Source organism: Geotrypetes seraphini, chromosome 2 (genome assembly GCF_902459505.1).
Source record: "Geotrypetes seraphini chromosome 2, aGeoSer1.1, whole genome shotgun sequence".
Classification (NCBI taxonomy): Eukaryota; Metazoa; Chordata; class Amphibia; order Gymnophiona; family Dermophiidae; genus Geotrypetes; species Geotrypetes seraphini.
In genome coordinates this window covers 88,578,386-88,606,252 of record NC_047085.1, presented here as the reverse complement: position 1 = coordinate 88,606,252, position 27,867 = coordinate 88,578,386, and the positions used below count along the sequence as shown (strand labels likewise).

At 41.1% G+C, this 27,867-nt stretch overlaps 2 protein-coding genes across 10 annotated transcripts; both read right to left on the bottom strand.

Moving 5' to 3' along the window:
• Positions 1 to 390: 390 nt before the first annotated feature.
• SLC10A5 (solute carrier family 10 member 5) lies at positions 391 to 1,503 on the bottom strand. The gene is given in 4 exon segments (XM_033932790.1): positions 391 to 893; positions 895 to 1,235; positions 1,238 to 1,320; positions 1,323 to 1,503. Coding segments are annotated over 4 exon segments (873 nt in total). The 3' UTR covers positions 391 to 625.
• On the bottom strand, positions 1,117 to 27,867 carry ZFAND1 (zinc finger AN1-type containing 1). 9 transcript variants are annotated; one of them, XR_004538364.1, is made up of 9 exons: positions 27,502 to 27,866; positions 22,092 to 22,134; positions 19,772 to 19,811; positions 14,691 to 14,818; positions 14,514 to 14,605; positions 12,236 to 12,357; positions 6,131 to 6,303; positions 2,814 to 2,957; positions 1,117 to 1,529 (listed from the first exon to the last, which is right to left on the bottom strand). XR_004538364.1 is itself a non-coding variant. In XM_033933953.1 (9 exons), coding segments are annotated over exons 1-9 (792 nt in total). In that variant the 5' UTR covers positions 27,557 to 27,867; the 3' UTR covers positions 2,814 to 2,956. The 9 variants fall into 9 exon arrangements, 5 of the variants coding, with proteins under 5 accessions (XP_033789844.1, XP_033789843.1, XP_033789845.1 ...); XR_004538365.1 differs by having other exon boundaries at positions 6,148 to 6,303; XM_033933953.1 differs by lacking the exon at positions 1,117 to 1,529 and adding an exon at positions 4,434 to 4,588 and having other exon boundaries at positions 6,148 to 6,303; positions 27,502 to 27,867.

The following is a 27,867-nucleotide window of genomic DNA, read 5'->3' as shown; positions in this document are numbered from 1 at the left end:
TATGTGGGATCCCTACGAGGGTCGAACTGGAACATCAGTCGCTATGTATAGACTTAAGAGGATGGGTCAGCAGACTTGATGGGATGATCAAGACCTGCATCGTGTTGGACTAAGAATAAATGGGACTTTAAAAATAAATGGGATGCCTATAGGGGATCCATAAGAGAGTCAATCTGAATAAATAGTCACTAGGTATAGACTTAAGAGGAAGGGACAGTAGGGTGGGCAGACTTGATGGGCTATAGCCCTTTTCTGCCGTCATCTTCTATGTTTCTAAGGAACATTAAGACCAACCTACGATCACGTTTAACGGATGGAAGTCTCAACACCTCACCTCGTATCAACCAGACTACAAAGCCATCAGCAAAACCATGCAGCACCAGAAGTCACATTAATGGTAAGAAGTGCTTTATTCATCATTGGTTAGGAACAGCATAACAACGTTATTAAAAAGAATTCAGAGACTTATTGTACTTTAAAAGTGTTGGTCTTACCTATAATGCACACATTTAATTGTATTTAGGTTTAAAATATAATGCTGTGAGAGCCATACAATATGTTTAAACTTTAAACATATTGTATGGCTCTCACGGAATTAATTTCAAAATATGTGGCTTTATGGCTCTCAGCCAAAAAGGTTCCCTACCCCTGATATAGATATTTCAATTGAAAGCAGGGTTAACATGATTTTCAGGAATGAAATGTGCAATGAACTGGTCAGCCCTAAAATTTGACTGTAGACTGATGAATTGATGGGCATCGTGAATAATTCTACGAATGTTGAAATGCATGTCATCAAGATTGCTAGTGTAATGTCTCCTTCCAAAAGCAGGACATAAAGATATCTTCCTCCCCCTCCTGGGCTCGTATAGGCCATAATAAAACCATAAGAGCAATGGAGAGAATGACATGATTCGAGTTAACAGAAACCCATAAAGCGGCATCAGGAGAAACTGTATAGCTGCCCCAAGCACTACTGGTAAAGGTTCCTTCCAAAGATTCTGTAGCGTTTCCATTTCAATCTTACAACCAAATGCACATCTATTCAGCAGAATCAGAGGCAAGAGGAAGATTACAATATTTGTAACAAACTGCCCTAGTGACTCTGAAACATGCTTTGGTGCAGTTTTGGTCACTTTGACTTTGGATTCTTCTATAAGTCTTCTTTGTCCTCCCTGTAGATCCCAGAGTTGGACTTTCAGTGTCGTTTCCCCTTTCTCTCCAGCCTTTACCCATACTGTACAGTAAAACTTGGTGCAGGACAAGAAATCCTAGTTATGATCATTACACAAACCCGGTCTGGGTCTTGACATTGCAGTTAAGGAAGCTCTGTGCCTGTGGGCTCTCTTTATAACTGGACATCACAGAAAATGTGTCTTGCATCCCAGAGGCAAGAATAATTTCATTCTGCTCATTAATAGTAAGATAATGTGGAGGCAGCTTCCTTGCTAGACTCAGGCTCATGAAGAACAAAACGCTGATTAACAGAGGCTTTGCAATCATTTTCAGTAAGTGGTAAGGATCCTCCCCTGCAAAAGCAATTTTTAAAGCATAGTTTTATAAACTCACAGTGTTGATACTAAAACAATCAAATAAACCAGTGGTTTCAAACTCACGGCCCAGAGGCCACATGCGGCCCGCCAGGTACTATTTTGAGGCCCTGGGTATGTTATCATAATCAAAAAAGTAAAACAAAACAGTTTCTTAATCATATGTCTCTTTAGCTATAAATTACAATATTATTATTAAGACTTAGCTAAAAGGAAAGATTTATAAACTATAAAGAGTTTTACCTCATACAAAATTATCATTTCTTTAATAAGACATTAACTATTTATTTTTTTCTGAGGCCCTCCAAGTACCTACAACTCCAAAATGTGGTCCTGCAAAGGGTTTGAGTTTGAGACCACTGAAATAAACGGAACATATCTTTAATGGTTATCTGGTACTGAAGTCCACAAGTTGAATAACCTGAAGTGCAAAACAGCTCAGGATGTTGCAAAAGCAATGAAATGAGAGACTAAAAACAACAGTAGATTGGTAGAAATGCAGAATTATTTTATTAAACCACTTTTTATGTCAAATGCTACAACATAGGCACTACTTCAACTCTGTATAATATGATCTGTGCAAACCTTTTGCATATCCATGAATGGAGTCTGTTAACAGTGATTTTACTCAGAAAAGTTTGTCTACAATTAAGCCGGAAATACTAATGAATTAAGCAGGATTAAAGGAGCTTTCAGAGTGGTTGGGAGCATCACGTGCGGCACAGTTCGCATCTAATAATGATTCCTCACTGTCCTTCATATAGGAAATGAAAAATTCTTACTGTCGTCAAGTCACTTCACAACTGAAACAATCAAAGCTCCATCACAGCTTTTACTTACCACTGATCTTCCATGCAGGAAAACAAGTAATAGAAATAATAGATTCCCACTGAAACTACACATGTGAAAAAGGTGTATTTCTAGCATACTATTGAGTGACTGCATCCTCTCACCTCTTCTCCTCAGTCTTTAAAGTGTATTTGCTTGGGAGGGCAGGTCCCAGAGGCTTTTCTACACCAGCAAGGAGTCTCTTTTCCTTTACCATAATGTGCCTGCAGCGTCTATTTTCAGTTTGATCCTAGGACTGATCGATTTTACCTCTTTGTCACAATTCCTGTGTGCCACAGTCATTCCTTTTCAAACTTCCTGTGCCTAACTCAAACTGACGATATCACAACTCAAACTGCGTGCTATTACATACGTTAAACTGCTAACGTGGCTTCGTAAAAGGAGCCCATAGTTATATAGTTAAGGTGTGTTTACCTTGCTTTGTGCCTTTCATTGAGGTGCAGCCAGGAGATTGTTCAATTGTACCACCTGGATGCCTTCAACCTCCTTTTGTTTTCTCCAGGTTTGTACTATGGGCTAAAAATGTTTTCAAATCCGCCTGGGCTTCTTTTTTTTAGTCTTTGTATTTTTATTGAGAAAAGAAACATTATTTTTACAAAAACATTGTAATTCTCAAACACTGCATAACAAGTATTGTTATCACAATAATTATGAAGAAAAAGTAAAAGTTATTTTTTAAAATCTTTATTGATTTTCCAATCTTCAATAGTGCAATACATAAATATATCATATAAGCACATTTAACTTTCAAAAATACATAACCAACCAATTTCTCCCACCCACCCACCCATCTACCTAATGATAATTTAATAAAACACAAACATAGGGCTCTTTTTACGAAGCTACATTAGTGGTTTAACACGCGTAATAGCATGTGCTAATTTGCCAGCCGCTACCACCTCCTCTTGAGCAAGTGGTAATTTTTCGGCTACTGCGGGGGTTAGTGCACGCTAAAAAGGTACATGCGATAAAGCCTCTAATGCGGTTTCGTAAAAAGAGCCCATAGATTTCCCCAATAACCTTACCCTATTAGCCAGATCCTTCCATCTTCCCACCCATTCCAAATGTAAATATTTAAAAATCAAATTATGACAGAAATAACCCCCCCACCCTTCCCTGGTTTTGATTGCGAGAGAGTAAAAGTTCTAACATAAAGAGTTAAACCTAAGACAATGTTGTAGATATGTCCTCTGTATCAATAAAAGTAGATAAAATATACAATTTATCAGTGTTTTTGGAATGTAATATGGATATTTTTAGCTTAGTAAATTTCATATCGGTATGTTACACAAACCAAATTCCACAACTGTATGTAATGGATTTTGGATAGGTCTTTCCAAGAGTTTAAGATAATTTTTAAAGCAATGGACAACAGAGACTCTAACAATAAGCACTGTTGCTGATTTAGGATATGTTGGAAACATACAGATCACAAGATGATGTCTTAATTCGTTTGTCAAATTAAATATTGAACAAATAGTATTTCATATTTCTTTCCAGTATAATTCAACAAACTTACATTCAAACAACATATGCTTTACTGTGTCTAAAGCAATTTTATAAGACCAGCAGGAATGAGACAGTGATAGATAATGTGATTTAATTGGTGTTCCTACATTATTTGTGATCTATATAAAACATTGTTTATGTAATAGCTGCTGACCTTGATGATGAAAAGGTTAATTTCTATGGCTGACTTTTTCACAGAGTATAATAATTGAATCCAATTATAGAATTATCAGTGAGGTTAAGAGATTGCAATTCAGCAAATGTTTTCCATGTAGGGTTAATATTATTGATAGGGTTTGTTATAATCAGGTCATTAAGTCCCATATATAAGAAAATTGCCAAGTATTCCAGGAAATCATTTTTTTAAATCTAATAATATATTTAGGTTGTACCATTTATATATATATATATCATTTAAGGTGACCATTTACTGTGATCATATATAGTATCACCTTCATACTGTAGTGTTTTTCCATATATTGTTCTGTTGAAAAATAAACAGGAGCAGAACTGTCAGGCTCTTACTATTTCGCATGTAGAGAGAACAACTGGAAAGAAGAAGCACAGCCCACAGGGTTGGGAGGCAGAGCAGAAAAAAAGTTATTAAGGAGTCTCTCTATACCAGATCTCGTGGTCTTGGGAACAGAACCCAAGTATTGAAGACTGATGGTTCTCTTGCCCTAAAAACATATTAAAAAAAAATCTTTACTGTTATAGGAAGGACAAAAAAAGACTCACAAGACAAAGAAGCAAAACAAAAGATGGGATGGAATTATTGTGTTATTGCTTTTGCCCCAAAGACACAAGGTAATAAACATACACAAGGTAAGAGAGGGAAATTTGTTTCCTGCAGCCCAAAATACAATCAAAAACATATCAGGCATTGACTAATCAGTATAAACCATATTTCTGGAAATCACCAAGTTTTAATACCCATTTTAAACTTATAAGAACTTTCCAGCCTAAGCTCAGTGGGGAGTGCTTTCCATAACTGAGGGGCTAAACAGCTAAAAGCAGCTCTTCAAGAGCTGTCCACTATGTGAGGTGATAGTAAGTTAGCCTGTAGTGATGGAAGGGAGCTGCTGGAAAATAGGGAATCAAACATGAAATAACTTTGAATTCCTGTATACTGTATATATTTGAACATAAATCAAGATCTTGGGGCCAAAATAATGGCTGAAAATGGGGAGGTCTCGGTTTATGTTCAGGTCAGTGCCCATCCGCCCCCCTCCTGGACTCTTTGCAGGCCTCCACCGGGCCTGCTGTAAGATCTAATGGGCCACTGGTGGGCCAGGACAGGAGGGATCCCTCCTGCCTCCTGTCCCAGCCGACTCTAAGAATTCTCATCTCCCTCCCACCTTCCCAATTAATATAAATAGTACCTTTAAAATCCTTGGAGGTCTAGCAGTGAACCGGGGCAGAAGTGATCTTCTTTCACTCCTGCCCCGAGAAGAGCTGCTATCTGAAAGGCTGCTGCAAATTCTTGTGGCAACCATGAAAAAGCAGGAACTCATGAAGAATATCAAGTCAATACAGAGTTTATGGTATGGTATGGGGTATAGTATTAATTAGGCCTATTTATTAACGGTAACACTTATTCTACATCTATCAATTCCCATAGGTGCAGGATAACTGAGAGTCTACTGCATTTTGAAATAAAGGCTAGAAGAAAGAAAGCCTATTTCTTGAAAACTAAAGTGCTTCACAATGAGTGGAGGGAAATCTGCCACAAAAGCTGAGATTTACTGATTTGCTCTCAAAAACTAATAAAAATAAGTTGATCAACTTTGTGTTCAACTAGTTTTTTCTTCATCTCCTCAGTATTTCTGTTATGCATCTCTGCAGACTTCCAGCAGCAGCAAATTAGCTGCTCATACTTGCAGTGGGTTAAGCTAGGTAAGAGCCGATATTAGTTAGAACTGTGCAGTCATTATCCAGATACTCTAAGATTATATTCCCGCCATTATAGAGGGGGTCCTTGGCACTTGATATCCAGCTTTCCAAAGTGTGGTCCAGTGGCAAAGCTTCCCCTGATGTCACATGGCACAGTCGCAATTTCTGAAATGCAAACACATAAATCTTTATCTAATTTAGATGCAGAACAAATGATAAAGTCCTTTAAAAGTAATGGTCTATTAAGGCTGCTCCCCCAATACAAATTCTGTGTTTATAAGAAAATAAAGCTTAGTAAATTAGGTTGATAGGTTCATAAAGTGGAATACCTGAAAACAAAATGTACCTTGGCAGTGGATTTATTGTTGTCGTTTCTGAGGTTTGCCAGGGAGGCTGCAAAGTCTACTACTTTACCAATACTCCACTTGTTGCAGAAAAACATGGGCACGCTTCTCTCTTTACTCTCCTTGGGTAATAATACTTGAAAGTAAATTCTTTCTGACTGTAACAAGAAAGTAGATAAGTCAAAACTTCTATGCAACTAGGGGACCATCAATGTGAAAAAAAAATTAAAGTGGAACTATAAATGCAGATCATTTTTTTCACTTTTACACTACAGTTGCTTAAGTTTAAGACAAATGAAACTAATAGTGAACAAAATTTGTCTGGCTTTGTTATGTTATACATCAAAGGTGCCCAAAAGAGATCGTGATCGACCAATAGATCGAAAAAAAAAAAAAAAAATGCGAGTCGATCATGGAGCCCATCCCGTGCTCCATGATAAGACTCGCATTGCCTTTGCGTTCTACCTGCATCCCGACGCCTTAAAAAGGATGCAGACGCTCCGGGCCGATCAGCCTTCCTCTCCCCGACGTCAATTCTGACGTCGAAGAGGATGTTCCGGGCCAGCCAATCGCTGCCTGGCTGGCCTGGAACTTCCTCCCCGACGTCAGAATTGACTTTGGGGAAAGGAAGGCTGGTCGGTCTGACACTTCTGCGTCGGGAAGCAGAGAGAGCTTGGGGTGGCGGTGGCCTGTTCCCCGATGGCGGCGGCAGTGGCTTGGTGGAGGGCAGGGAGAAAGAAATAAAGGGGGCAGACGGGAGACAGAAAGAAAGAGGGCAGGGAGACAGAAAGAAAGAAGGGAAACAGAAAGAAAGGGGGCTAGGGAGACAAAGAAAGAAAGGGGGCAGGCAGGGAGACAGAAAGAAAGAAGGGAAACAGAAAGAAAGGGGGACAGGGAGACAGAAAGAATGAAAGGGGACATGGAGAGAGAAAAAGGGGACAGGGAGACAGAAAGACAGAAGGGGGCAGGGAGAAAGAAAGAAAAAAAGGGGAGGGGGCAGGGAGAGAGGAAGAAAAAGTTGGGGGGAGGGAATGAGGTCTGGAGAAGAGGAAGCATACAGTAGGCTGAAAGAAGGGAAGAAATATTGGATGCACAGTCAGAAGAAGAAAGTGCAACCAGAGACTCATGAAATCACCAGAGACAACAAAGGTAAGAAAAATGATTTTATTTTCAATTTAGTGATCAAAATGTGTCCGTTTTGAGAACTTATATCTGCTGTCTATATTTTGCACTATGGCCCCCTTTTACTAAACCGCAATAGCAGTTTTTAGCGCAGGGAGCCTATGAGCGTCGAGAGCAGCGCGGGGCATTCAGCACAGCTCTTTGTGCTAAAAACTGGTTATCACAGTTTAGTAAAAAGGGAGGGGGTATATTTGTCTATTTTTGTATAGTTGTTACTGAGGTGACATTGCATAGAGTCATCTGCCTTGACCTCTTTGAGAAAAAACCCCGGAACATAAATGATAATTAACATTTTCTCTACGTACAGTGTACTTTGTGTTTTTTAAAAATTTTATTGTTGGTAGATCATTTTGACTTGGTCATTTTAAAAGTAACTTGCAAGCCCAAAAAATGTGGGCACCCCTGTTATACATGGTCTTATATCCTGCCAAATTTTAAGTGGAGTTCAAGGCGAGTTACAATCAACAGCAATTATCATTACATAGAAGTACAGTGTAAAGTCAGTGAAAGTCTCAGGATCTTAACATAGTCTACTAAAGCAGTGGATTATAAGATAAATTTATGTCTTACCTGATAATTTTCTTTCCCTTAGTCACAGCAGACAAATCCAAATGTATGGGTTAAGTCAATGTACCAACAGGCAGAGAAAGAGAAAACCAAAGTTGTATGATCCATTACCTTGGATCCCTGATTTTCCAGTATTTCTTTAGCCAAGCCAAAAAGGAGTCAACATCAACTGAGCGCCCCCCCAACCAATGCCACGAGCCAGCAACCCCCAGCTGCATACTTGCTTCCCTGAGGAAAAATCAAGGAAAAGACACTGGACATAGAGACAGACAGAAACCTACAAGAAGGGCGGGGCCCTGGATTCATCTGCTGTGACTAAAGGAAAGAAAATGATCAGATAAGACATCTTATCTTCCCTGTCATAAGTAGAAGACAAATCCAGATATAAGGGTTGTAGCAAAGCAGTCCTTAAACAGGGTAGGATGATGCTGCGGAAAGTACCAATGCTCCAAAACAGGCTTCTGATTGCACCACCAAATCCACACAACAGTGCCTGACATACGTATTCACCGACTACCAAGTGGCCACACGGCAAATGTCTTCCAAAGAGAAAGTGCTTTATTATATCACAGCTCTCATTTCACAATTTACAAAACATTGCATTAAAAACAAAATTATCCTTGCATATTCTGATTCAGTGTTCATAACACGATGGAAACACTCTTAGGGCTAGTATATGTTATTAGCCGTATCTTCCCAATACTCCTGCCACAGTCCAAAAAATGGCAGGGAAATATCGCTATAAGAGTCCAGCGGAAAATAAAATCTAGTGCAAAAATGTGCAATTTGTGCAAAAAAGCATTTGGTGCAAGTAGTGCAGTAAAGTGCCAAATATCACATTTGTTCAATGCCTGGCCCCCCGACCCGAGTTTCGTGTTCTTCTTCAGGAGGGGTCTGCTTAGGCGAACTAAACCGGGAACGGCACCGGAACAGGAACAGACCAAAGAGAAAGACCATGACTCTGCCCAGGATGCTGCCAGTGCCCCTAGTTGAATGCACCCTTAAAGACAAAGGCAAAGTCTTCCCTACCAAGAAATAAGGGAAAGATATGGCTTCCCTAAACCATCTATCTACTGTCGCCTTAGAGGCCATCATGTCCTTAGCCTGACCATTGAAGAGAACACAAGTCATTTGTGACCTGCAAGTTAACACAATAAGATCCTATGGACATCCAAAAAGGTGAAGCAGTTGAAATTGGTCAGGATTGTCTTCCTCCCAAAAGGCCAGAAGAAATAACGGCCGATTCATGTGAAAGGTGAAAACCATCCTAGGCAAAAATGAAGGAACCATACGGACCTCCGCGAAACACAGGACAGGATCGCAGCAAGACAGTGCCTGAAGCTCAGACACCTGCTGGGTCGATGTGATTGCCACGAGAAATAACACTGTCTTCAAAGTGAGGTCCTTCACAGTAGATCTCTGAAGAGTCTGAAAAGGAGCTCTTTGCAATAATCACAGCACCAGGTTAAGCTTCCAGTCTGGACAAGGCCTCCTCCATGGAGGATGCAAGCAGCCCACCACTTTCAGGAAACAAACAACATCCAGATGAGTTGTCAAAAAAGAATTCTGTATTTGTCCCTAAAATCAGGCTAGCTTCTTCACTTGCACCCGCAGAGAGCTGGCCACTAACCCTCTCTCGCAGCCATCCTGCAAAACAAAATCTGCGGCAAAGAAGAATTGAACAGCAAAATCGCCCTCTGGGAGCACCAAGATTCAAACAGAAGCCAAACCCTGGTGTAGGCTCCCAATGTAGAGCATTTATGAGCCTGCAGTAAGGTAGCAATGATGAATTGGAAAAACCTTTCCTTCTTAATCATGCCCACCAAAGAATCAGGCATTAAGAGCAGGTTTTCCATATGAACGGTCCCCTGACACAACAGATCCAGCATCACTGTGAGCTTCAGGGGTTCATCCACCAAAAGTTGCATCAGGCCCACATACCACAGTCCAGGGTCACTAGGACCACCTATCCTGGGTGACTTCTGATTCTGAAGAGAACCCTGCCTATTAGGGGCCAGGGCAGAAATGCATACAGGAGCCCCTCTCGAGGCTAGGGCTGAGACAGGGCATCTAACTCCTCTGACCCGAGTTCTCTTCCCTGATGAAGAATGTGGGGGGACCTTGGCATTGTGACATGTTGCCATCAGGTCCAACACAGGGAGCCCCCACTTTCACAGAACTAGCAGAAAAGCCGAAGGGGACAGTTTCCATTTTGCCAGATCCAGGGCGGTCCGACAAAGGAAATCTGCTGTTACATTCGATGTTCCTGCAATGTGGGCTGCCAACAGCAAGCAAACATTCTTCTCCATCATCCTCTTGCTGTGAGTGCCCCCAATCTGTTGATGTAGGCCACTGCCATCACGTTGTCCACAAGTACACAGATCAGCTTTTCCCAGAGCAACTTCCAAAAGGATAACAGGGCCAGCTGCTTCGCCCATAATTCCAGCCAATTGATGGACTACCCTGCCTCCATCGAGCTCCATTTCCCCTGAGCCATGAGGTGACAACAATGGGCCCCTCAACCATGAAGGCTGGCGTCCATCATCACCACCACTTCCCACAGCTGAGATTTGTCACAAGGGGTAGAACATAGAAAAGCTACAGAAGCTGCCATGGATCTAACTTTGTGGGCTGTGACATGACCCTCCAGTTGCAGGCCAGCCCGAGCATAACAAAATGAGATGCAAGTAGCCAGCCAGTTGGAAATTGTCCTCTTGGAAACAGGATGCCCCAACTTGTTAAGATTGAAAGAAACAAAAAGTTGTGGAGAATATCTGTGCGATTTAGTTAGTTGCAAATAGTAGGCCAATGCTCATTTGCAAGTCCAAAGTGTGAAGAGCTGCTTCTCCAGGATGAGAATGAGACTTAGAAAAAAATACTGGAAGGACAATCAATTGACTGAGATGGAACTCAGTAACAACCTTAGGTAAGAACTTTGGATGGGTGTGGAGTACAACCTTATCACGATGAAACACTGTAAATGGTAGATCCGCCACTAAGGCTTGAAGTTCGCTGACTCTGCGAGCAGAGGACAGAGAAATGAGGAAAACTTTCCAAGTGAGATATTTAAGATGAGCAGTAGATATTGGTTCAAACGGAGGCTTCATTAGTTTAGCAAGTACAACACTGAAATCCCAAACTACCGGAGGTGGTTTAACATTGAATAGTCCTTTCATAAATTTGGAAACCACAGGGTGAGCAGAGAGGTTTTCCATCTAATGGTTGATGAAAAGCAGCAACTGCACTGAGATGGACTCTAATAGAAGTTGATTTGAGTCAAGACTGAGATAAATGAAAAAGATGATCCAGAATTGAAGACAAAGAGGTGGATTGTGGTTCTTGATGATGAAGATTGAACTAAGCAGAAAACTGAGTCCATTTTTGAGTATAACATTGTCTTGTGGCTGGTTTTCTGGAAGCATCCAAGATGTCTCTGACAGGTTGAGAAAACTGAAGGTCAGATGAGTTCATCCCAAGAGATACCATGCTGTCAGGTGTAAAGACTGCAGATTGGGATGAAGAAGCGAACTTTGATTCTGTGTAAGAAGAGAAGGAAAAATTGGTAGAAGAAGCTGGTGACTTCTTAGCTGGCTTATCTCACGGAGCTATAATCTGCGACACCGGTATGGAAGCTGGTACCTCGATTGATGACGATGCCTTCGATGACGATGGCTTGGATGGTGTCAAAGGTACCTGCGATGTATCCATGGTACCGAAAATAAGTTTTGTTGTAGAAGGTGGTTTTTAATGGAGTGCTTCTGCAAAGATGAACAGCACGTACACGACTCCACGCGATGGTTCATACCCAGGCACTGAATACACCACTTGTGTGGATCAGTTAAAGAAATAGTGCGCTGGCATCTACCGCAATTCATGAAGCCAGTTAATGGGCAGGACATGGGAGGGAAAACCAGCTCAGCCAAATCAAAATTTGAAGGTGGAAGCAGAGGCAAAGGCCCTGCTGTCAGAAAACGGCTTCTGAAAAAATAAAGAAACTTCTTTTTTTTTAATTTTTATTTTAGTGAAAAAGAAAAGGAGTTAAGAAAAAAAAAAAAAAAATATCTGAGAACATGCAAGCGGAAAGGCAAAAACTAAACAGAGACCTTTTTACACACGACTTTGCAGCTCCTTGGAAAACTCAGAACTGAGGAGCTGCACGCCTACATCGGGTGGGAAAGCACTTATGCATGCGTGGTGGTCAGTCGCAAACTTTCTAAAATTCTTAAAGTGCAAGAGCACTTTAGCTGCTGTCCATACCAAGGCTCCGTGGATGACGTCACCCACATGCGAGAATATCCTGCTTGTCCTGGGATAAAAATATTTACAAAAAACACCCCTAACCTGTGGAAGAGATCTCTCCCCAAGCGCATGTAACTTCAGCTTCATCAGTGCAACTCTTGCTGCAGTTTCACTGGATTTGGCTCCCTTTCGTCCTCTGGTTCTTGGGCTGCATTTTTTGGATTCTTTAAGAAAAAGAGAAGTTAAAAAAATAATGAAGCAAAATCAGCACTTTAGATTAGGGACTGGTTTTGGAGTCATGCTGTGCATATTCATGGCAATCCATGTGATTTAATTGTTCAAGAGCAGGTTTGGATTTCAGCAGGTTTAGTGATCCATCTCTGCAATATATCTTCTATTTACAATATGAAAGAGATCATCAAGTTGTCCTCATTTGTCAATGACTTAAAATGTTTTATTTTAAAAAGCTTAATATACCACCCAGCCTTCTAGGATTTCTGTTCTCATAGGCTATAAATGCTGAAGCATCTTAAAGTGCCTTGTATTTTTCCTTCTCACCAAGAAAAGCCATGTTGAGTCAGGCCAAGATCCATCAAGCCCATGACACTGTTTCTGACATTGGAAAATTTGAGTTACAAGTGACTGTTGGATTCCATAAAGTAGATCTATTTAGCATATCTTTTATCATAACTTTTTCATGAGTTAAGGGATGAATTTCCCAAATCTATCTGGCTAATAAATTTTATGAACTTTTCCTCCAGAACTTCAACAAAGCTCTGAATCCCATTATTTTAATCATTGTAATCACACCATAAGAACATAAGAATAGCCTTACTGGGCCAGACCAATGGTCCATCAGGTCCAGGAGTCCGTTTTCATGGTGGCCAACCTAGGCCAAAACACAAAGAGTAGCAACATTCCATGCTACCAATCCAGGGCAAGCAGTGGCTTCTCCCATGTCTTAATAACAGACTATGGACTTTTCCTCCAGGAATTTGTCAAAACCTTTCTTAAAACCAGCTACGTTTCCGCTTTTACCACAACTTGTCAATGCGTTCCAGAGCTTAACTATTCTCTGAGTGAAAAAATATTTCCTCCTATTGGTTTTAAAAGTATTTCCTTGCAACTTCATCAAGTGCCCCCTTTACATCCTGTAGCAACATATTCTACAGCTTAATTTTGCACTGCATTAATAAAACACCATACTTTCTGATTCAGTTCCAATCTTGCTGATCGTTAGCTTCATGGAACACCCTCTTATTTTAATGCTTTGAACAGTTTAATAATCATTCTGGAATTCATTGCCGGAGAATGTGGTGAAAGCAGTTAGCTTAGGATGGTTTAAAAAAAGGTTTGGATAATTTCCTAAAAGAGAAGTCCATAAGCCATTATTAAGATGGATGTGGGGAAATCCACTGCTTATTCCTAGGATAAGCAGTATAAAATATATTTTAATCTTTGGGATCTTGCCAGGTACTGTGACCTGGGTTGGCCCTGTTAGAAACAGGATACTTGGCTTATGGTCTGTCCCAGTATTGCAGCTCTTATTCTTCACCCAATGACATCCAAAGTAGAGAATGACACGGTGACAAAATTCATCACTGTCCCCGCGGATAACAGCGGGAAATAATCCCATGTCATTTTCAAGTGTCTATTTCAACCTCAGTCCTTCTACACCAGCATTCTTCAAAGCAAAGCTTGTGGGTCAGTGGTTGTGGCCATTCATACTCTGATTCTTACGGGAGCCAAGTATAGGATAATCAAGCAATTGTGACATTACTGATGAGTTTGGCTCTTAGGCATTGGTGGAATGAGGCATTATGACATCACAATATCTGCTCTGGATACCAGAGACTGTCATTCTTTAGTGTCTATCTCAACCTCAGTCCTTCTACACCAGCATTCTTCAAAGCAAAGCTTGCGGGTCAGTGGTTGTGGCCATTCATACTCTGATTCTTCCCTCTCTCCTTAAAGAATGACATGAAGATGGTTTCCCGTGGTTATCCGCGGACACGGGAACGGTGATGAATTTTGTCACCGTGTCATTCTCTAATCCAAAGCAATCTTATAACCTACTTCTTCTTAATCAAAAATGTAATGTGACTTCTGATATCTTAGTGTCAGCCGCATAGAATCAAAGTTGAATTTTGCGGGGTATAAGACATGGTATGGTACAGTATTCCCTATTTCAGTGTTTCAACCCAGTCATGATTTTATAAACTTTTGTCATATCACCTTCTCAGATATCTTTTGTCCAAGCTGAAGAGCCCTAATCTGTTTAGCTTCTTTTCATAAGAGAGGCGTTATATCCCCTTAATAATTTTTGTTGCCCCTCTGAACATTTTCCTCCTGTAAGATGTACAAGCTGTATAACACTTGCCTACAATCTCCTGAACAAGTTGCTTAGTGGCAGCCATACGAGGCTTTGTGCACTCCAGTTTCTCACACTCATGGTCTGACTGGTGGCGATGCCTAGAACATTAAACAGTACCAATTAATCAAGAACTCACAAAACAGAAACTTGCTAATGTGTGAGATATTCTAGAGCTCTGCTCACCTGAGACAAAAGTGTTTGTCACAAAAGGGACACAAAAGTAACACCAGCTCCTTTTCATCGCAACTTCTAAATGTACAAGGATGAATTGTGTGTCCTTCTGATTTCACACTTTCATTTCTTGTGCTATCCTAAACATTCAAAAAGAGAAAGGAACAACTGTATGAATTACCAAACCACACAGAAAAATCATATTAATTACTTTGATTTTATTTTTACAGATCGACTACCTTATGCTAGCCTTTTCCCCACTCTGTGTGCTTAAACAAGTTCAGGTTTATTACATTTGCTTATCCTTTCAAGGGCATAACATCCATGAAAGGGGTTGGCATGGAATGCTATTCTGGTTTCTGCCAGGTACTTGCGACTTGGATTGGACTTTGTGAAGACAGGATACTGGGCTAGATGGACCACTGGTCTGATCCAGTAAGGCTATTCTTATGTTCTTATGTAATACTAATCTTTAAGCCCGTTACATTAATGGTTGCTAGAATAGTGTGTGTCTGTCTTTCTTTATTTCTTTCTATCTCTCTCTCCTTGGCCGCTGTCTTTCTTTCTTTATGTCCCTCTCTTTCCTCGGTTGTCAACCTTGCCTGCTCCCCCTGTCCAGCAGTAGGCCTTCTCCCTTCCTTTTACCTCCCTCGTGTCCAGCAGCACCCCTTCCCTGTTCCCCCTGTCCAGCAGCAGCCCTTTTACCTTCATTTTACATCTCCCCTGCCCAGTAGCACCCCTTCACTGCTCCCCCTGTCCAGCAGCAGCCCCTTCACCCTTCATTTTATCTCCCCCCTGTCCAGCAGTACGTCTCCCTGCACCCCCTGTCCAGCAGTAGGCCTTCTCCTTTCCTTTTACCTCCCCCCTGTCCAGCAGCACCTCTTCCCTGCTCCCCCTGTCCAGCAGTAGGCCTTCTCCCTTCCTTTTACCTCTCTCCTGTCCAGCAGTATCTCTTACCTGATCCCCCCTGTCTAGCAGTAGGTCTGCTCCTTTCCCTGCTCCCCCTGTCCAGCATCCGCTAGCCCGGGCAGCCTCGGGGCTTTTGCTAGGCCGGCCCACCTCGCATTATCAAAGTGGGCTGGCCTAGCAAATGCCTCGCATCTGCTGCATTTGCTGGTCCGGGGGTGAGAAGAGGCGTCCCGGCAGGGCAGGAGTCAAAACGCCACTGCCGCTGAAATTGCTGCATGCGCCCCAAGCCGTCCGAAGCTGCTCCATGTGCCTCCAATCAAATTCAGCACAGAGGCACACAGCATGGTGGCAGGGATCATAAAACCCTAAGTGCGCAAGCTTAGGGTTTTATTATAGAGGATAAAAAATCCAATGCATAGAAAAAAACACCATAAAACAATAAAAAGAAAATGAACGTAGTAAAGTTGCTGTCATTTTTAAGTATGCCCACAGTTAAACAAACAGTGAAAAATTCAATGTTTATTTTGAATGTGATTTCACATTTGAAAAATGACACTCTATTCCTTTGATCACTTTTACAAGTGTGAACAGAACAGTTTCCTGATCATCTGAAGTCAATTTACTCTATAGATTATTATAACTGAAAGCAGTATACACCAATGCTTGAAGTATGGGAAACAAGGTTCTGATGGAAGAGGGTTGAGTTGGATTTAGTGGCAATCACAAAAATGTGGTTCACGGAGCGCCATGACAGATATCCAATCTAATCTGAGATTTATGAGTTGGCACTAGGCCTAAGTAGGTTCACAGCAATTTACAGTACAATTTTAAGAGAGACAATTTAGTACAGTACAAAGGCAGCTACAGAAGATACATTACCAAACAGTTTGAGAGATGGTACACTACAAGAGATAAAACTAGTACTGTTTAAGGAGTGATGCTACGAGGTAGAAGGTAGAAATAACTTATAGTCCAAAGTCATGCGAAAGATGGTATATGTAGTATCATAGAGGTTGCAAAAATGTTTCGTTATACCAGGCTATAATCTGTTCAGGAAAGGCAAGTTAGGAAGAAAAGGAGGGTGAGTAGCATTATGTGTTAAAGATCAAATTAAAGCCACACAATTGCAGGATCTACAGGGTAAGGAAGAGACATTGTGGGTCAAACTAGAAAGAAGGAATTAAAAATATATTTACACTGGTATGATATACAGGCCTCCAAAGATGGAAGAAGTGGACGGAGTTTTAATAGAAGACATTCAAAATGTAGCTGTAAAAGGTGAAGTATTACGAACAGGAGATTTTAATATGCCAGATATTGATTGGAGTATCCCTATTGTGGGATCTCCTAGAACAGTGGTCTCAAACTCAAACCTTTTGCAGGACCACATTTTGGATTTGTAGGTACTTGGAGGGCCTCAGAAAAAATAGCTAATGTCTTATTAAAGAAATGACAATTTTGCATGAGGTAAAACTCTTTATAGTTTATAAATCTTTCCTTTTGGCTAAGTCTTAATAATAATATTTTAATTTATAGCAAAAGAGATATATGATCAAGAAACTGTTTTATTTTACTTTTGTGATTATGATAAACATACCGAGGGCTACAAATAGTACCTGGGGGGCCGCATGTGGTCCCTGGCCGCAAGTTTGAGACCACTGTCCTAGAAGTATGGAGAGCCTGGACTCTCTACAAGGAGAGAGGAGAGTATGGCGCAGTGGTTAAAGCTACAGCCTCCGCACTAGGAGGTTGTGGGTTCAAACCCAAGCTGCTCCTTGTGATCCTGACCAAGTCACTTAATCCTCCCATTGCCCCAGGTACATTAGATAGATTGTGAGCCCGCTGGGACAAACAGGGAAAAATGCTTGAATACCTGAATAAATTCATGTAAAACTGTTCCGAGCTCCCCTGGGAGAACAGTATAGAAAACTGAATGAATAAATAAAAATACATAAAGGAGAACTGATCCAGCAGTTGGTAACGGAATCTAAGCAGGATGGGCCATACTGAACTTAGTGCTTACAACAGGGAAAGTGTTTCTGGTGTTATAGTTGATCATTTAGCATGCAGTGATCACCACATGGTATGGTTTAATATTGGAGAACGCTCATTTGAAAGTGAAGGTTCTAAACTTTAAAAAAAACTTTGTTCAGACAGGGGATTATGTTAAATAATTGTTGTCTGGGTGGGAACATCTGGAAGAAGTAGGAAAGCAGAGGGCAAAACTGAAAGGTGCTATAGTAAGGGCAACAAACCATTTTGTAAGAAAAGTAAAAGTAAGAGGAAAAGATGATAAAAGGGATGGAACTCCACTCGTATGAGGAAAGACTAAAAAGGTTGGGGCTCTCCAGCTTGGAAAAGAGAAGGCTGAGGGGAAATCTGACTGAAGCCTACAAAATCCTGAGTGGAGTAGAACGGGTACAAGTGGATCGATTTTTCACTTTGTCAAAAATTACAAAGACTAGGGGACACTTGATTAAGTTAAAGGGGAATATTTTTAAAACCAATAGGAGGAAATATTTTTTCACTCAGAATGAGAGGGCATAGAATGAGGTTAAGAGGTTATAGGCTCAGGAGTAATCTAAGGAAATACTTTTTTACAGAAAGGGTGGTTGATGCATGGAATAGTCTCCTGGTAGAGGTGGTGGAGACAAAGACTGTGTCTGACTTCAAGAAAGAGTGGGACAGGCACATGGGATCTCTTAGACAGAGGAGATAATAGATGCTGCGGATGGGCCATTTGGCCTTTATTACATTGCATTGCTGTTTTCTAGCCCGTCAATACCTTTCAGTTCTAGGCAGTTTACAAAAAGAATAGGTCTGGGCATTCCCAGGGAGCTTGCAAAGTTAAACAGATTGAATGAGCTCGCAAAGTTAAATAGGGAGCTTGCAAAGTTAAACAGAGAGAATGAGTTCGCAAAGTTAAATAGGGAGCTTGCAAAGTTAAACAGAGAGAATGAACTTGCAAGAATTTATGGTTAGTATGATCGGTGGGATTTGGGGGTGAGTTTATAAGTAGAGAATGACACGGTGGTTGTTACCAACGGCTAGCCGCAGGTAACCCGCAGAAATGGTGAGGGGGGAAAGTGCTCACTGCTGGCACGGGGACGGGGACAAGGCCATCCACTGCCCCGTGGGGTGGTGAATGGCCTTGTCCCCGCAGTTAAGGGAGGGAATGCGCAAGGTCACCAATCGTGCATGGCCCCCTCCCTCCTCCTACCTACCCAAATCTATCTCCCTCCCTCCCCCTTACCTTTGCGGGAAGGGGAGGCACAGTAAGAGCAAATGGAAGACGCAGAGAGAAGACAGACAGTGGATGGAAGGAATTGAATGAGAAAATGAGGGAAGCAGAAATCAGACAACAAAGGTAGAAAAAAAATTTATATTTATTTATTCTATTTTTTTTGCTTTAGGATAAAGTAGTATATTAGTTGTTTATAAAAATTTATAAACAAAGCCTTGCCAACTGAACATCTCTTTCTCTAGTTCAGCAGCTAGAACTTTGATTTATAAGGAAGGAATAAGCTAAATATTGCAGTACTGAGGCTTGTATGGATGCTGCGGGGATAATAGTCACAGGGACGGGGCGGGGACAGGGATAAATTTTTTCCCCGTGTCATTCTCTATTTATAAGGTTTAGTAAGATCTGCCTAGGTTTAGTTTATCTGCCATCATGTTTCTACATTTGACCACAAAGCTCACTGAGTTACCTATTCTGCAAAATTAGGTATGCTGCTATGTATGTGAGTAAACCTCAATGACATGGCTTAGCCTGGTTAAAACAGAAGGTTGAGAACCAGGCTCAGATCCTGCTTCTTTCACAAATACTCCCTGTATCCTCAGACAAGTTATTTTATCTTCATCACCTCAGGTACACATTTAGATTGCAAGTTGTCTTGTGCAAGGACCTGAATTTTTAACTGAACCTGAGCTTGAAAAGGGGAATTGCTGAATAAAAAGTCCAAATCCTCTCGAGTCTGAATATTTTTTTCTTTTGCTGCTTTTTGGGACAATCAGTTCAATTAGAATAGACTTTCTACTGTGTCGCGAACCCTTTATTCAGCGTTAACCACATTTTCTCAATTTTGAGTCCATCTAACCTGGCCACTACACTGAATGTCTTTACATTTGTTATTAAAATGCATTTAAACAATCTACAGGTTATGTATAGGACATTTGCTTACCTGCAGACAACCATGAGAAGCTCTGCTTCTGTGTTCAAGACTTAGGAAAAACAAAAAAAAGTTATCCATTAGTACGTCACAGCTCTGAATCAAGGGGCAAATGCAGCTGATTTAAACATTTGGAAATAAGGGATAGTTATATTTTGCCTGTTCTATAGATTTTGAATTAAATTATTTGTTTCTTTGTTTTTATTTATTTTAATTATATGTATTTATCTCTATATGTCTTTATATTTTTATATATTTGTAAAGTTTATTCATTCGCCTGATGAAGGCATAATTGCCAAAACACGGCCATATTGAGAAAAGGAATTGTTTGTATTTTGTACTTTGCTGAATTTTTTTGAAAGCAACCAATTGCTTGTATTGACACTTTGCTGAACTTTTTTTGAAAGCAACCAATTGCTTGTATTGACACTTTGCTGAACTTTTTTTGAAAGCAACCAATTGCTTGTATTGACACTTTGCTGAACTTTTTTTGAAAGCAACCAATTGCTTGTATTGACACTTTGCTGAACTTTTTTTGAAAGCAACCAATTGCTTGTATTGACACTTTGTTGAACTATGCATTAAATACACAGTATATTGGATCCTAACCATCCACATGTTCCACCTTTTGTTCTTTTGCTCCTCGAGTCCTGCCAAAACAGTGGGAATTGCCCTCCTTCCAGGAGGCACAGATAGAGCAGATCTGCTCACTTTCCCTTTATAAATACAAGTATGCTGGTGTAAACAGAAGCAGTTCAATATGATATTGTTAAAGCTTCCTTTTACTGTAATTTTAAAAGTCATCATTAACACAACAAATCACTCATACTATTACATTATTCACCCCCCCCCCTCTACACTCACTTGTTTTAAATCATCCATATTCCACATGTCACATAGATTACATAGAGGATAGATTATTCTGGTTTGATCTAGCAGTACTCAAAGAAAGACAGCTATCAGGTAAGGCATAATTGTACTTTCCTCTTCACCCATGTCGGACCAGTGGAATGTACCAAAGCATCATCCAAGCTGAGTGGAAGACCATCAGGGCATGTTGATGGTGTGGATAATATGGGAAGGGATCTACTGAAGTTTGAAAAATGGTCTAGAACTTAGCAGCTAAAATTTAATCTTAAAAAAAAAAAAATACTGGGTCATGCATTTTGGCCTGCAAAAATGAGTGGAACAGTACAGGGGGTAAAGAACTTTCTGTGCAAGAAAGAAGAGACTTGGGAGCGATCAAATCTAAATTATTTTAATGTGGCCAAACAGGTAGAAAAGTCAACATAAAAAGAATCTTGGTTGCCCAGGGAGATAAATGACCAGCAGGGAAAAGGAGGCAATAGTACCTCTGTATAAGTTTCTGGTAAAATCTCATTTAAAGTACTGTGTTCAATTCTGGAGACAGCATTTTAAAAAGAAATAACAGAATGAAGTTGGTACGGAAGGTGGTTACTACAATGGTCAGCAGCAAAAAACAAATGGGGACATAAAGATGTCAATATGTACATTTTGGAAGAAAGGGAGGGGAGATCTGATATAGATTTTTTAAATACCTTCATAGCATAAATGCGCAAGAGGCGAGTCCCTTTCAACTGAAAGGAAGCTCTGGTATGAGGGAGAATGGGATGAAAGTAAAAAAGGAAAAGACTCGGAAGTAACCTGATAAAATACTACTTCACAGAAAGGGTGGTGAGATCATGGAACAGTCTCTCAGTGGAGGTGGTAAAGACAAAAACTGTATCTGAATTGAAGAAAGCCTGGGATAAGTGCCTAGGATCTCTAAGGGAGAGGAAAGGGGCAGACTTAATAGGTCATATGTTCTTTATCTGCCATCATTTTCTGTTTCTTACCTCTCTATTATGGCTACTGGTAACTGGGCAGGATAGAACCTTGTACTATCAGGATCAGTCATCAACAGCAACACTTATCAATGACAGTGCTGCTATTACAACCTCCCCTAAGGGAATCTGCATTTTTTAGTGCTGTCCTCTCCTTCAATACTGACATCGTCGGCTCGAACACTGACCTTCTTCTAGTACCATGCCAAATGCCAATAGCAAAGAGGAGCACTGGTTTTGCCTAGTATCTGTGATATTAATGTGTGCTGGAACCCACCAGACATAAGTTCTGATGAGTTCTGGTTCAAGAATGAATACCTGTACTGGCCTCAAGCTCATATGCTGTAAAGTTCAACACTGTCTTCAGCTAACATTGCCAGACACAAAAAGCATTGGGCTATACCTATTGTCCAAAACCATGAAGAGCACTGGCTTTTTAACTATTAGTACACTGAAACTTTGATTCACTATGCAATATTTCCTCTTACCAATATACTCCTGAACAGTAACTGCATACAAATGGAAGAAAATCTGAAATCAGAACACAGATTTTATCAGATTTCAACATTTAAGACAGTATCACAAGTATTTTTTAAGCTTTGGTTCTTGAGCTGGTGCTTCTGGACCTGGGCTTCTCAACTATAGCCTTTAATGGCCACAAACAGTTTTGAGTTACAAAATACAGTATAACTATTAACAGCAGTCATTCTGCTTGTGTCCTTCAGATAGTGTTCAGAATCCTAAACTGATGGCAGTGTTGGGTAAGTTACTTAAAAAAAAAAATATTACAGTTACTAGTTACTACAAGGAAAAAGTAATATATTACAGTTACTAATATACGCTGGCTTTTACAAAGCTGTAGTAGAGGTTTCTACTGCAGGCTGGTGAGGTAAACGCTCTGATACTCAAAGAATTCTTAAGAGTGTTGGAGTCTTTACCTTGCCGGCCCGCAGTAGAAACCTCTACCACAGCTTTGGAAAAGGAGCCCATAGTTCCTTGTTTAATGAAAGTAGTATGCTAAGTTACAGTGAAAGTACTGTAATATGTTACTCTTAGTTAATTCTTAGATAAAAACAGTTGTTTTAACATTACATCAAATAAATTCTGGCAATTGGAAATTTATCCCTATCAAAGAAAACATCTAAATTGAAAATGTTCAAGTCCTCAAATATAGGGATCCAATACAATTAGAAAGATATTTAAATCAAAAAGGAAAAAATATGAAAATAGCTAGCATATGAACACTGCAGAAATCAAACTATCTATATTTAGCAGTTCTCAGAGTAGCAGCAGCAAGTACAGCCTACATCTGGCATCAATGCCAGCAAAGAAACAAAAACTTGTTCAATCAGAATGGTTGATCATAGGCGTCCAGGTTTGTAATGTAATTTAGAAATAGGCCCAATAACAGTTTCTTCGTATCTAGGCACTGTTTTTGAAGTATAACATCTGCAGTTCCCAATACAATGAAGGAGCATCTGCATTTAAAATGTTTTGTCATTTTGCATCTTCTTGGAGACATCATTTGTCCAACCATTTTGAAAAGCCTTTCAACAGAACTTGAAGGCAAATCTATGTTATACTTCAAAAACAGTGCCTCGATTTTGAGAAAAGAAAACTGCCATACATGGATTACGTCACAAGAATTGTCATTTAGAACTAGGTCCAATTTAGCAGCATCACTTCTGTCGCTGCCAACAACATTTTGAAAACAGAAGTCATCTTCATCACCACAATCACTTCTTGAAGCTGATGCAGTTTGTTCCAATGACAGCTTCATTGTCTTCATTGCTTCAAAAAGAAGTTCTTTGTATTTCATCTCCTTCAACTCAATGAAAAAAATTTGTGGCAGCATAACTGCAGCTAAAATCAAATCTTTGGTGGTCAAGATAATGATCAAAACGCTCCTTCGAGCCCACGCAGAAGTGCATGAACCAGAGGTGAGGCATACTTAGGGCTCCTTTTACGAAAGTGCGCTAGCAGTTTTAGCACACGCACTGGATTAGTGCGCGCGAGCTGAAAATCTACCGCCTGCTCAAAAGGAGGCGTTAGCGGCTAGTGCGTGGGGCAATTTAGCACGTGCTATTCCGTGCGTTAAGGCCCTAGCGCACCTTCGTAAAAGGAGCCCTTAACGTCAGCTTCATTTTCAACATGACCACTCTGTAGAATGTCCAGTGCAGCTGCTAATGGACTCATAACTTGGCAGTACTCACCCAGAAAAATTACTTCATACGATTTGGTTAAAATTAACAGATGGCTGAATAAAATTTTATTTCTTTGCTAGCATTGACACCACTTTATGTTTAAATCTATTTTATTAAGCAACAGTAAGTACAACAGCAAGAATAACCAAGGAATGCAGTTTCATCAAACACCCGCGGAGGACTGGACTCTTATGTCCTCCCCGGACCCACCATACCCCCACCCCCCAACAAAGAAAACCCTACCCCCACCCACCCCTCCCCATCCCCCCACATGTACAGAAAACTCGCAAGCAGTGAACAGCAGAGACATCTAGAAGCACAGTTTCAGAGGTGGAGTCTATTCAAGACCCGGCTACGACTCTCAGGAGGCAAAATGTTCAAATATGGAGTCCAAGTGTGAACAAAGTCTCTGCTCCGGCGTCGGGAAGAACGAGCCAAACGGGCTTCCCAACCCATAAGTTCATGGAGGCGATTCCTCCAATACCAGAATGAAGGTGGTTCAGCAGACAGCCAGCAACACAAGATACATTTCTTCCCCAAAATAAAACATTTACTAAGAAATAATTTTTCATAAGAATTGTACATATACAAGAATGAAAAATGGGCAAACAGCATAGACTGCACGGAGACTGGCACAGGGGTCCGCAACAAGCCCTGTAAAAAGGAGGCCATCTCGGTCCAGAAGGTCTGAATCCCCTCACAACTCCAGAAACCATGAAAGTAAGAATTTACCTCCACCGAACAGCGGATACATAACTGATTATCTACACAACCCATATGGTAAGCCTGACTCTGGGAGGCGTAGGCCCGCAGGACAGTTCGAAAGTGACATTCACAGAGCTCAGCACTATGTACCATGCCCGCAGTTCGAGTCAGGGTTTTTAACAAGAAATTGTCCCCCAGGTCCCTACCCAAGTCCTGCTGCCATGCCCCCAAAATACCAGGGAAAACCCTAGGCGGGCAAAGATCAAGAATCCGGCCATGCAAAGCTGATATAGAGACCCTATTCACTCTTACGTTTGTGGCCTACCAGACACAACTTGCACCTAATATTGTTATCTTTTTCACTTACTAAATCAGAAAATTTGACTTAAACGTTGAAGACCCAACCATCTTTACCACCTCATACTGCATACTTCAACAATTTCACTCAAAAGGAAGTTTTTCTAGAAGCTGGTGAGAGCCCCAAAATGGGCTTGTGGCGCAAAGAAAATCAGATGAGTGTTACTAAAAAGTAACTATATAAAATAACTTGACATTCTATTCCTCATTACTGAAAAATGTAATCTATTACAGTTATTTGTTACATTTGCACAAAAGTAATCATTACTGTTACTCATTACTTTTAAAAGTAACATATTGACAATAATATATTACCTGTCCAAGATTGACTGATGGTCATTCAGTGGCACAATGTAGATGATCCCTAAATTCTTAAAAACTTACAATAGCACCTTTTACAGTCTTAGACCATTTTATTTTAGCCAAGTGGATTTCTAATAAAAAGATGAATAAACCTAAAATCTAAATTCTTCCTACATATCTGGGCTCCCTCATACTTACCTTTAATACCTTCTTTTATCCTCATTGCTAGCCATTTTAAACAATGGCACCAGTTCTGTTTAAGTCAGTGACTTTAGCTGCAACCTCACCATTTTTAATGGTAGGACAGTATCGCAAACTGTGTGCCGCAGCAGATTCCAGATGTGAATGACACGGTGACAAAATTCATCACCATTCCTGTCCCCGCCGATAACCGCGGGAAATAATCCCATGTCATTTTTTGTGTCTATTTCAGCCTCAGTCCTTCTACACCAGCATTCTTCAAAGCAAAGCTTGAGGGTCAGCGGTTGTGGCCATTCATACTCCGATTCTTCTTTCTCTCCTTAAAGAATGAAATGAAGATGGTTTACCGCGGTTATCCGCGGGAACGGTGATGAATTTTGTCACCGTGTCATTCTCTAGTGCTCAATGAGTCGACGGTAAGGAGAAGAGGTACCTGCTGACTGCTTTTAGGACGTGTCTCTTGCGGCAAGAGGCACGTCTTGTAGGCAGTCAGCCGACGCCTCTCCTCTTCTCCCCGCACCTCCCCTCCTCCTGGATCCCCAACCACTGAAGACAGGTTCAGGGCCTCTCGTGGCGAGAGGCACATCCTGCAGGCAGTCAGCCGATGACTCACCAGCTTGCCGGCGTCTCTCCTCCTGGATCCCCCACCGGCGAAGTGACAAGTTCAGGGTCGCGGCCGGAGGGCCTCCACACATGTGCAGACATCGACGTGATGTCATGCATGCGTATGATGTCATCGCATCAATGTCTGCACACTTCTGGGTGCCTTCAAGCCGGGGCACTGGGTTTAGTGTGCTGCCGGACCGAAAGGTTTGCGGGACACTACAGTAAGACGACTAGATTTAACTCATGCTTTTTTTCAGTTATCACGCAAGGCAAAGTACATTCAGGTATGTTAGGTATTTTCCTTTCCCTAGAAAGCTTACAATCAAACACTCCTTTTTATCAAGCTGATTTAGAGGTTTTTAGTGCGGGCTGGTGAGATAAGTGCTCTGACGCACATAGGAATTCTATGAGCATTGGAGCATTTATCACACCAGCCTGCGCAAAAAACCTCTAATACAGCTTGATAAAAAGAGAGGAGGGAGTGCGGGGGCAAGTTTGTATCTGATGCAATGGAGGGTTAATGACATGCCCAAAACCACATGGTGCTGCAGTGTGACTTAAAGCTTTGCTTCCCTGTTTCTCAGCCTGCTTGTCTAGCCCTTAGGCCATTGGTGCTATAGATAAAAATGATTTTGGGTGCCAACTAGAGAAAGACTTGGAGACAGATTTTTCCCCGTCCTTGCAGGAACTCAATTTTCCTGCCCCATCCCCGTGAGTTTTGTCACTGTCACTGTCCCATTCCTGTAAGCTCTGCCTTAACCACACAAGCCTCAAACACTTATGATTTCAAAGTGTTTGAGGCTTCTGCTGATGAGGACGGAGCTTGCAGGAATGGGGCAGGGACAGGAAAAGAATTTGCGGGGACAGAACTGGAAAATGAGTTTCCGTAGGGAGGGGGAAAAATTTGTCCCCATGTCATTCTCTAGTGCCAACACAATATAAGTTACCCCTTCCTGGGATGCTTGCTCAGCATCCACCGAGTTGGCTCCTATGTATTAGGTGATTCTTATATATGTGAGTGGGGGAGAAGGGTGAGAAAGTCAGCTTTTCTTCAGCTTGGCACAATGAATATATGAGATACATTTTCTCTCTATAGCTATTCTCTTATCCATCACCTCTTCCTTCTAACAATGTAACTTTCAAGAACTTGATTTTTTATTATGAACCGCATACATTCCTTGCAGAGAACTGTGGTATATGATACTGTATTGTAGCATACATTTGCTAACAATGGATCTCTTAGGCATGACTATGGTGATCCTGAAAGCCAACTGGCTAGATGTGATTCCAGGGGAATCATGGAAAACACTGCATTAGGAGATGAGTGGGAGCTTTCTAGACCTACCGTAGCACAGAGCTCATCTGGTTCAGGGAACCCAAAAGTTGGGCTACAATAATTTTCTGATGCAATATTGATGCGAGTAAACTTTCGCTAGTCAATAAAAGTAGGGATTTACTAATGTTTTTAAGGACCATCCATTTTTACTTCTATTTTCAGATCATTTTAAAAATACACACTTACCTAGTTGGCCGCAGTGCTTTACTCCACAGTGCTGCCCAACATCCAACTCCGCCATCGTCTGGCTTCGGCGCCTGCGCAATCATAGCAACCGAGCAAGTTGTCGCGCTTTTCACATTCTCGATTTCGCGTTGCGCAAGGGAAATAATTAGGAAGTCGTATACTAAGAAATAATATTGCCCTTCATAGTTATTCATATGGTTAAAATCTCCCCCTGGCGCTAATTTAAATGACCGCCCGGCGAATCCTACTGCTACCGCCGATGCTCCTTCCCGGGCTGACTCGCCGCCGAAAATTGTGCTTTTACCAGCACGCTCTGGGGCTCTAACGTGTGCGTGCCGGCTTCCGTTCTCTTCCCTCCGAAACCGG

Excerpts from the sequence above, each read along its gene's own strand:
- ZFAND1 (XM_033933951.1), bottom strand. The coding sequence starts at position 27,556 with ATGGCGGAGTTGGATGTTGGGCAGCACTGTGGAGTAAAGCACTGCGGC. Across the intron at positions 22,135-27,501 it reads AAAGCACTGCGGCCAACTAG|ATTTTCTTCCATTTGTATGC; the intron begins GTAAGTGTGTAT and ends TTCTGATTTCAG. Across the intron at positions 14,819-19,771 it reads CTTCTCATGGTTGTCTGCAG|GATAGCACAAGAAATGAAAG; the intron begins GTAAGCAAATGT and ends TTGAATGTTTAG.